Source organism: Notolabrus celidotus, chromosome 6 (assembly GCF_009762535.1).
Source record: "Notolabrus celidotus isolate fNotCel1 chromosome 6, fNotCel1.pri, whole genome shotgun sequence".
Lineage (NCBI taxonomy): Eukaryota > Metazoa > Chordata > Actinopteri > Labriformes > Labridae > Notolabrus > Notolabrus celidotus.
In genome coordinates, this window is record NC_048277.1 from 34,103,169 (window position 1) to 34,114,154 (window position 10,986).

General features: G+C 45.2%; 1 protein-coding gene across 1 annotated transcript in view; it reads right to left on the reverse strand.

Moving 5' to 3' along the window:
- cttnbp2 (cortactin binding protein 2) overlaps positions 1–10,509 on the reverse strand; it is a 149,978-nt gene extending 139,469 nt beyond the window's left edge. Inside the window, exon 1 of the mRNA XM_034686401.1 lies at positions 10,166–10,509. Within this exon, the coding sequence (XP_034542292.1) occupies positions 10,166–10,249 (84 nt within the window). The 5' untranslated portion in view covers positions 10,250–10,509. The remainder of the gene's footprint in view (positions 1–10,165) is intronic.
- Positions 10,510–10,986: the final 477 nt, after the last annotated feature.

Genomic DNA, 10,986 nt, shown 5'->3' on the forward strand with positions numbered 1-10,986 from the left:
AAAAGATTGTATTAGAAATGCACCACTTCCTCCGGATCTCCAACCGGTCTCATTAAGCTCAGCCCTCAAATTAGTCTAGATGTCCCGACCTACCTCCAAGCTATTAAGGTCTAATTACATTTAGCTAGGTCATTAAGCACCTATTTGGTCAGTAGCGACCGCAGGGTGAACGGGTGGAGATGACTGTAATTGGGAGTGACCGGACCACTTCCTGCTTCCCCACAAGTCCATCAAAAGCTTTTTCTGGTCCTTAGATGACGTGCTTTGCCTCTGTCTGTGTTGTTTATTGGAAGAAGGTATGGCTTGTATTGGGGAAAGTCCATTTCACCTCCATCTGTAATCTTTTAAACTTCTTATAATGTTGTTTTTCCAATAAGAAATCAAAGTTAATGTTATTTATAGAGCAAGAGACTGCTTTATTAGAAGGTGAGTAATGGGGGAATAAGGTGTCAAATGAATTACTCTTCTCTTTAATGTCATCATTCATTGAAAAGTAATTTATCCAGAGAGTTAACTCTGAACTGACTCAGATTAGACTTAGAATGACATGCTGAACATAAATAAAGCTGCATTAAAGTATTTAACCATCCACAAGAACAACAAGCATATCCTTCGAATCCCTGTTTGTTTTATCGAATAATGATGTTCATGTTTGGATACATGATAAGCCCATAAATGGGTGCTGATTTGGCCTAATGGTCTATTCCAGCCTTCCGCCCCTTTCCAGCATTTCGTCCCCCCCACTCTTTTTCCTAGTTTCCAGCTCTATCCACTGTCCTACCTCTATAATAAAAGGTGCAAAAGCCCCAAAAAATATAACTTAAAAAAAAAAAAACTACCTTTGATCATCTAAAGAATGGACAATGAGTCTTCATATCTGTGCTTTGAAGCTGAAGACAGCCTCCCTGGACACTGACATATTGTGCTGATGCAGCCAATATGTGAAGAAGCAGGAGTCCACATTTATGAACAGAGCTGTCAATCATCTTTTTATAATCAAACAACTCATTAAAACTAACCTTAGAACAATGAACTCTTGGACATAAATCAGCAAGATAAAAAGTAACTTTAAAGACATATACCATGTTTCAGTAACTTTATCAGACGTGTATTTGAATTCTCAGGGTTGACCCATGTTTCATCTGTTAAGCCTAGTTTATACGCAGAGGCCTATGCAGCTAGCCAAAGCACACCTCCTGTGATTGGTCCGCTCTGCAGCATTGTATTTCCTGCATTTATAGCACTTCTGGGATCCCTGCACATCGGCCGTGTATTTTATCTCCTCCTATGTGTCCTCTCTATTCTTCCCTGTAATCATTGCTGTATGAGAAACATGTATCAGCTGTAAATTAACATGATACGTTCGGAATCACTGTGAAAAAGTTAACAGAAAATGTAGCGGGCCAGGCTATCAAAACAGGTGGCCCGACTATCAGAGAGACCACAATGCCCTCAAGCATGGCGGCGGAGTATTGCTGCACAACACAGACACATCTCCATACAAGTATGTAGGGCTCATATCAGCATCACCCACTAGTGTGTAGGGTCAACGCAGAAGTATAAACCTTTAGAATAAAGGTCACATCACCAAAACCGCCATCTTCCACTTGAAATATATCGCCTGTCTCCGTCCATCTCTCTCCTTCTCCACAGCCAAAACTCTAAACCACGCCTATATCACTTCCAGACTTGATTACTGCAATAGCATCCTCTACAGCCTTCCTTCCAAACAACTCTACAAACTACAATATATCCAGAACTCTGCCGCCCACACCCACTCCGGTGACCACATCACCCGTCCTCCAAAACCTCCACTGGCGCTTTATAAATAAAATGTATTATTCATTTTATTATTAGCAATAAAGGAGGCAGGCAGCCAGCAGGGGGAGCTCTAAGATGTATGCCTTCAAAGTCAGTGATCACTTATGGCTTCCTTTTTAATATACAGTCTATGAATACGACACACCAGAATCTTCCATGCTGTGTAAGATAGGATCACTCTCTTTGTCAGTGGAGTCTGGTGGCTTTCAGAGGCTGGAGTCATTGCTGTTTTGGGGATTTTAAAAATGACAGGGACCATCTCAGCAGGGATGCTTTCACTAATGTTTTCAGACAGTTTTTTACAACAATTTGAGACAGTCAGTGGCAAAAGCGAGCACTTTCTGTGCCCTTACTTTGTCCTGGAGGATGCCTCAGAGGACTGCACTGCAGCCATAACACTGTGTTTTACTTGCTGAAGAAACCTGCTGAAGCTGCTCCAAAACTTTTTGTGCCTACTCCTCATTGAGCCCATAAATATGTTAAAACAGAGCTTTTTTCCTTTGTGTACATCCTTCAACATTACATCTTCATCTGGTTAGTCCACATTCCAAAGCGCGGTGACAAATTGTTGTGTTCAGGATCCTTGAAAGGGAGTTTACTCATGCATGAAACTGAGTCAAATTCTTGGCCCGAGCGTCTAAAAACTGTTTCATTCACTTAAAAAATAGAGGCCAAAAGATAGCAACGGAGCAATTCCAATTACCGCGTTGGCGAACACTGAAGCCATCTGCTGAGACGTCCAGCTGCATTACCAGTATCAGGAAGCTCCTCAGCGGGGCTGTCTGTTCAATAAAACCTTAACAGACCGAAGACGGGAGTGGCAAATGGAGGAAGGCGAGGAGCGGCTCGTCCTCTGGCTCACATCATGCCGATTGCTACCTGCTCATTCTGCTGTCAGTCACTCTGTCGGCCAGCCATTTAAGTCTGATTTACAAGCCTGCATCAAAACCTCAGCCAAGATTTTTCCATTTCATCAAAGAGTCGCACGTCGGCAGAGGTCCCTCGCTTTTGAGTATGACTTTGAACAGGCCGATGTGAGATTACACCGAGCTGCTGTCTTCCATGTGTCCTTTATGCTCTCCTGAGACGTTGTTTATTTCACCGAGAGGGGGAAAAGTTCACGTTCTTACAAAAGGAAACACAGGCAGAAGAATAATCCATGAGACTCTCTCTCCTTTAAAGCTTTTCCTGGATGCTTTAGCCGGAAAAGCTTCATCAAGGCAGGTGATGAAGAATCAAGAAAGCTGTTTTTTAAACCATGATTTGTGTCAGCTCGCTCTGATGTGTAGCAACCTTTCTCTCTAAGAACAACGAGCTGGAAAGTCTTACGTCAATCACATGTTTCTATTAAGTCAAACCACGTTTTGTACTGTAAAGCCAGCGTGGAAATAAAACCAGGAGAGATTCCAAGGGATTGATTCATTCTCATCTAGCGGTCCAATCGATCCCTGAGCCCCTCTTTTTCCCGGCAGCGTTTTCACCACTCAGAGAATTGGACGACTCAGGGAGCCCTGATGGACAGCAACCCTGAGCCACGCTGTCCTGTCGAGTGTGCTCTGAGAAGAGGCAGCGGAGGTGATGGTGGTGGTGGGGGATGTGAGGTAAGGTGAGGTGAGATTTCTGCACAGCGAGCAGGTGAGGGAAGCAAAGACTAATTTGTTCCATGAGCCGTGTGTGCAGCGCGCCAAGGGCAAGAGCAGCCAGGCCCGACACTCCGAGGCCTCGCTGTTAGCCGTTAGCCCCGGTCCACTTAATAAAGCCTGTGTCATTTCACTCAGCGCCACAAGGGACGGGAACTACTCGCTCTGTGCAACTTCCTCCGCTCTGTTCTGCTGGCAAAAGCTTTTTTTTTCCCACAGACTCATGTCGTGTTACTGCGAGCACGGAGCTGTGTGATATGACAGCCTGTAGAAAGGAGTCTGTGAGAGGTTGCCAATGGTTGTGAGGAAAATGGAGCAAATTTGGAGGAATCAAAGTGAATTAAAGAGGTGATTACACTCAATTAATATGAAAAAGATTCTCTCATTTTGATCAATAATGCAGGCGTTTTGTACTTAATTGGTCCAGATTTTTTTTTATATCTATCTTTTAATAAAATTATCACACACAAAAAAAGATAAGCAGCAAATCCTCCAGACTGTAAAGCTCTTGGGGAAAAATAAATATGTGTAAACTTGTGGAGCCGTCATGTTGAATTAGTAATGCCACATAATGCAGCTGACTGTGCAGGAGTGGAAGCATACACTGTGTGCATCCAATCACAGTAACCTACATGCCTTTCACTGGTGCAGGGGCGCGTCTGGACTTTTTCAGGGTTCCCACTCTTTTACAGAGATCATTTTCCAGGACATTTTCAGTGATGATCAAGCTGGTATGACAGTCTAAATTGAGTTCCTAATTTAGTTCCTAAATAGTCTAATATGTTCCTCTCAGTGGAAGTCTACATTGAAAGACGTGCAGTCTATGGCTATCCATGAAATCATCTCTTACATGCTTAAAAATTATGGCAAATTAATTATAGAACAATGCAACCACAGATGTACAGAACTGTATTAGTGCAACCAAGTAACACTGATGGCCATCTCTCATCTCAGCTTTCTCTTTTCTCAAAAAATATTGAATTAGCTAAGAAAAAAACTAAAGAGCCTGCAAAGAAATCTGGAAGCTGCCTTACTGTAATAAATAAATAGTAATAATAATAATCAGAGGATCAGTGCATTGATTGACCTAAATAAAACTGAATGACAAAAATGGCCACAAATGTTGAATGGGGATGTTTTGTTTTTTTAACCTTGTCAGGTCGCACGCAGTCATGTTGGAATCATTTTCCAGGACAATCTGTGATTTTCCAGGACATTTTACTTTTTCTCCCATTTTCCAGGTGTTTTCAAGTACTGGAAAACTGGTCAACTGTTTTCCAGGGTTTCCAGGTTTTCCAGGAAGCGTGGGAACCCTGCTTTTTAATCTGAGGGGGCCAAACCGGGGAATGGACTTTTGCTGGGGTGGCATGAAGTATGTGAGGATGTATAGAATTTATTTACCCTGTCTAGCTTCACTAATTATACCTACTTTAACTACCTACATTAATGATTAACACAAGATGTACTATTCCAATCCCATTAGCCTAAATCTTGAAGGACTTGAAAAGAATATGTTGGTCAAAAATCTCAATTTGAAGTATTACCAAAAGGAAATGTGCCAAACTAAAATGCAAAGAAACCTCCTAGCAGCCTTTTGCAAATCAACAATAGCTCATTTTAACTTTCACCTCTCGCCTCTGATAAGGCAGGCAATCATACTTTAAGACTTTGGGGTGGCCAATCATCTTTCATGTTTAAAAGGAGGGCCGTGGCCACCTTTGGCCGCCCTGAGCTGATGGTGTAGAAACTATCCCCCAACCCCCAACCAACAATTTTTGATAACATTTATAATTTATATTGGTAAATGGTTAATGGACTGTACTTTAATAGTACTTCTCCAGTCTCTAACCACTCCAATGCACTTTTACACTACCCATCACATTCACCTGTTCCTGCCATATTCATACATTGATGGCCGAGGATGCTGTACTAGGGGACCAAATGTATTAACTTATCCCATTCGCATGCATTCACACACCTCTGACTATGCCACTGGGAACAAGTCTGGGTCAAGTGTCTCGCCCAAGGACATTTTGGCATGGGGACCGTGGAATTGAACCTTTCAACTGAGATACCATTGACTCTAAAACTGAGCAGCCACTCCACAGCCGCAAATAATAATGTGATGTACAAACAAAGAAGCAGCCTCCAATCTTGAGATATGAAACAAATGCAGATGTGCTAAAAACTGCAGTTCCTAGAGTGTCCACTTGAGGCTGGCTCCAAAAGCCCCGAAAGCCACATACACACCCATTCAAACAAGCCCAACTTTACAACAAAAGCTTAAGCTTGGTTCAAATAACTATTTTGGTCTGAATAGCTAATTTCTCTACTCACACATAACTCATTATTTGTGACAGTATAAAGGTTATAAGTTTTGAATGATAAGAGGCATGGCTGACTGACTCACAGGCGGGCACACTGAAGGCTGATTTATACTTCTGCGTCTCCCCTACGCAGCAGGGGTTGACGCGGACATGAGCCCCACATACTTGTGTGTCGGTGTGTCCGTGTCGCGCAGCAATTCTCCGCCGAAACGCCTGAGGGCAGTGCGGTCTCTCTGATAGCCGGCCGCCTGCTTCCGGCCCCGCTACGATCTCTGTTTACTTTTCCACAGAGATTCAGAGCGTGTTATGTTAATCTACAGCTGATACATGTTGCTGTTTATCATACAGACATGATTACATGAAGAATAGAGAGGAGGAGATGAAATACACGGCCGATGTGCGGCCGATGTCCGGGATCCCGGAAGTGTTGTAAATGCGGGAAAGACAAAGCCGCCGAGCGGACCAATCACAGGGCTTGCGGTCCGCGTCGGCTCTACGGGGAGTCACATTTTGGAGGAGGTGCACGTCAGCTACGTGCGTAGGCCACGGCGTAGGTACGGGAGCTACGCGGACCCCCGGCGTAGGGTACGCCGTTGATTCAATGCAGAAGTATAAATCAGCCTTTAGCTGTTAGCGAGGAGGCTAAAGGCCAGCCTCAGGTCCAGCTCTCTGCCTCATGCTAGGTTCAGGGAAAGTTAAGTTGAGTCAGCATTTCCAATATGGCAACCACCGTCAATAGGCTACAAAACTCAGCTTCAGTACTAATGGGTTACAGCAATGAGACTAAGTCCTTGTTTTATACAGTCTGTGGTACAAAGGCTAAGGACATGACCGATCTTGTTGAGCACTGGTCCATCAAATATGTTCAATTTTAGCTGCAAATGCAACAATCAAAACTCGTTGCAGAAATCTAGAAAAGTTACACCAACATGTACTCTGAATGTTCGGATACAGCAAGAGGCAACTAAGTGAAAGGGTACTTTGGCTATTTGGGTGAACTGACCCTTTAATAGTCTGTATTTAATCCTCTCCAGTGACCTCTCCATCTAGTTTACAGGGTCATTTGAACCCCCCTGAATCAGAAGACAGAAATTTTGTTGTCAGGAAGAGGCAGCGATAACATTACAGCCACTTGTTAGTGGAACATCTCCAACATGCCTGCATCTCTCCCACATAACCAGTGCTGTCCACTCTCAGGCTCCATAATACAATGCTGCTACCAGCTTCTTGAGGATTCAGATTTTACACCTGATATGATGCTGGAAAATCACAACTAACAATAATATCCTTGGAGTTTATCAGCATCAAAAATAAATGAAGATAACAGAGCTGCTATGACTTTTCCTCTGCTTTCTACCAGATCTAAACAATCCACAAGACAACAAACACTCTCACTTTATCACTTTATCTGCAGTTTGTTCTCATAGTATCCTTTTACTCACTCACAGGTTAGATAAAACCTGCTAGACCACATCACATACACATTATCTCCAAGGCCAGGTTTCAAGCTGAACCATCTGGAGCACTAGTGGGTCTAACAGATGCACACGCAGGAAACAAAGTGCAGCTCCTGGATTGAGACTGATGCATGATTCAAACTGTTCGGCCTACAACACAACATGAATAAGACCTTGGTTACTTCTCTGAGCTTCAACAGAACTTGCTGCGTGCCGCACTAACATGAATTCCGATAAACGGGTGAGAGGTGATCAGCAGAGTGCCTTTAATTGACCTCTGACCCCCTTTCTTGACCAGGAGGGCCGGTCCTTCAGAGTCCTCACAAATGACAAACTTCCCCCACCTCAGGCCAACAACACAGACTCTGACAGGGGTGAGCAAAGAGCAAAGTGCTTTATTTAACCACAGCAGGCATGATGGTGGAGGAGGAGGTGGAGGAGGAGGAGGAGAAGGAGGGGGTGGGGATGGAGGCGGAAGCCCCCTTTCGTTGGCTGGATCCTGGGGAAGGAAGAGTGTGCTTGGCAGAGCAGCCAGTGAGCTGAAGAGGCTGCCCGGCTCCCATGTCTCTGGAGCACCTGTTCACTTCGACGCTAAATGTAAAGTAGCCTCGAGGCAGAACTGAGCACGCTCGGAGAAGGAGGGGGGGGCTGGCTGACACGGTACTCCCAGCTATGCCAGCTGAGTCACTGAAATTAAGACCAATTTAGAAAGGTGTCTGGTGAACAGGGCCTCCACCCTCCCCTTCCTCTGCCCTCCATCCACCCCCGCAGCTCTTCTCCCACTTCTCTGTCTTTCTCTGCCATCTCCTCAGCTCGCCCCTACTACCTCGACACCCACACTACCACCCACCCACCCACTCACCTCAGGGACTGTGGCTGTGTTTCTACCACAGCAACTCCACACATGAACACCGGCCTACCTTAGTCTTACCTCATATCCAGAGGAGTGCTTTTTTTTTTTGTTGATGTGGTGCAAAGTTAAGGTTGATGCCTTGTTTCTGCATCCAATGACAGGTGGATCTGAAAAGTCTGAGCATCCCAGAGCAGCAGCTCAAAAGTAGTAACATGACTCTGCTCTGACACATACAGAAGCCTAATCTGCAAACTGCAGGAGGGCAAGTGTTAGAAATCACAACCAGGTGTGTGTAAACACTGAAGCTCAATTCTAGTTAGGGACTACTTTGTCTGTCGGTGTGAGCAAGACACAGCTTTGTCAGGAAAGCTGCTGTTACAAACTATGGAAGCCTGTGAGGATCCATGCACTTCAGAGTATCACCTATTCTTAATGGCACACTCAGCTCCACACACACACACACACACACAAAAAGCTCAAATGTGGTGTTTTTCAGGGAGCAGATTACGCACCAGCCTCCACAAACCTTCTATCTTCCCTCTCCTGTAGGCAGTAACCAAAACCGCTCCAGTTTACCTGGAACCCCTCATCCAGGTCTACTGCCCTTCTCGCCCGCTACGCTCAGCCTCTGAAAAGCGCCTAGTGCTCCCAACACACAAGGCCTCAAAATCACTAGCTGGACTCTTCTCTTCTGTTGCCCCTAAATGGTGGAAAGAATTGGCCAACTCCATTCGATCTGCAGAGTCTCTCTCTACTTTCAAAAGACAGCTAAAGACCTAGCTCTTTAGGAAGCACTATGCACTTAGCTAGACTGTTCTCCACTGCTGTCCCCAGTGGCAGACCATGTCGTCCAGCTACAGTTGACTCGCACTGTCCTGCTCTACTCTGGGAATCTGTGTTCAGCTCTGGAGTGACCCAGCACTTGGTACTTTGGTCATTATTGTGGTGATGTTAATTGTTGATGATGATAATGGAAGGTCTTAAATGGTTTGGTTGCTTCATTGTAGATGTTCCTTATTTTATATTAAAGGCCCTGTGAGGAGTTTTGAACTGGCTGAGAAACAGACTGAAAATGATACTGATGCCTCTTTATAACCTCCAATAGCAAACAAGTCCATCAGCAGCAACACTGGCACCTTCTCTGTTGTCATCTTAATGCCTGAAACCGCCCTGGGAGGGGGGTAGGTGTCAGACCAGATGATGGACATCTTGCTTCAGAAACAGCCTTTATTTGACTGTTTGTGTTTTCATGGAAAATAATCACATTGCCTGATAAAGTTGACTGTTAAAAGACAACAGGATGAGGCTTTTGTTGAAAACACTACTTTTGCATGTTTAGGACAAGAGATAAGAGGTATCACTTTGTCCACAAGGGGGGCGCCAGAATGATACAAAACAAAAGTTCCTCACAGCAGCTTTAAAAAAAAAATAAATAATAAAATCCTTATTTACTTTTGTGCATTGCCTTTACACTGCTTGGCAGTACCTGCACCCAAATGGACTTGAAGCACTTTGTTACTCTTACTGATCTTGTTCCCTCTTGTCTAGATCTTTGCTTGTGTTGTTCTTGTTCTTGCATGTATGTCGCTTTGGATAAAAGAGTCTGCTAAATGACATTGTAACATTGTAACAGCCAGACAGCTCTGCGTATTAACCCATTAAATGCAACATAGTATATGAGCTACAACCTGTGTAGCCAGTGACGATTCCTCCACGATTCAGACGCAGGATAATGTTACATGGAGACAAGGAGCCTGTACAGAGGAACAAAAGAATCCACTCTGCTGCTTATATGTATGATTACGCGTAATTCTGCCTGTGTGTCAGCATTTCTGAGTCATTAATCCCCCTAACACAGACTCGAACCCCTTGTTTTTCTCCAGACACAGACGCCAGGCTCCCTCTGGCCACCGCTGTTGCTTCATGAGCGCTGTGTGAAATAGATGCGCACTGCATTTCTCCCTCTTTTTCCTCGTGACCGCTCCAACGCTCCAAAACGCTCCAAAGCCCACAACCCGACCACAAAGGAGACAACACACAGCCTTTCATATTCCCCCCGTGTCTTACCGTGTCGACACTCCCCAGCACGGCTGTTGCCAGTGTTTGTACCGGAGGAGGAGGCTGCTCCCCGCTGGCTCCCTCCGACGCCATCTTCGTACTGTAGCGGTCTGCTGGAGTGAGGGCGCATCCGGCACTTATTAACTATTGCGCTGCTGAAGGCGAATCACACCACGCGCGGCCATTGAAGAGAAAGAGAGAGAGGAGGGGAGGGGGGGTGAGATTAGACAGATTGAGGGAGCTGTTTTTAAAAAAAAAGGGGGGGGAGAGAGAGAGAGGACGACAGGTCTCCTCCGTGCAAAAGCCCAGAGCTGAGTGTGTGCGGGCTGCTGCTGCTGCTGCTGCTGCGGGGGAGGGAGGGAGGAGGGAGAGAGAGGGGGGCAGTCCTGTAGGCGTGGTGCACCGAGAGACCGACGCGTAAAATCCAGATGCGAGGTCCCGGTGCGCTCCCAACTGGAAAGGAGGTGCGTCTCTGGAGGCTGATTGACAACAGCATTTGTTGTCACATGAAGCTGCAAAATAAAGTCAGTGAGTCGTGCTCAAAGACCGGCTCTGGCACCTCCAGAGACCAGGTATCAATAGCATGACAAAGGTGAAAAAATACATTTCAGAAAAGGTGTTTTTCTCCTTCATTTTTTTCCTATTACAGAGCCTCCTAAGGGTCACTGCAAGATTTTTTTTAGGAAGACTTTTACGTTCCCAATAGTTTTTCCCCTTTCATTCTTCGTGAGCACCTATAGGTTTACTTTCACTGGAGTGGATTAGCCCTGCCCATTGAGGTGCCCTGGCCTGAAGTCACGCATGTACTGACTTGTTGCCTACCAGCCCCT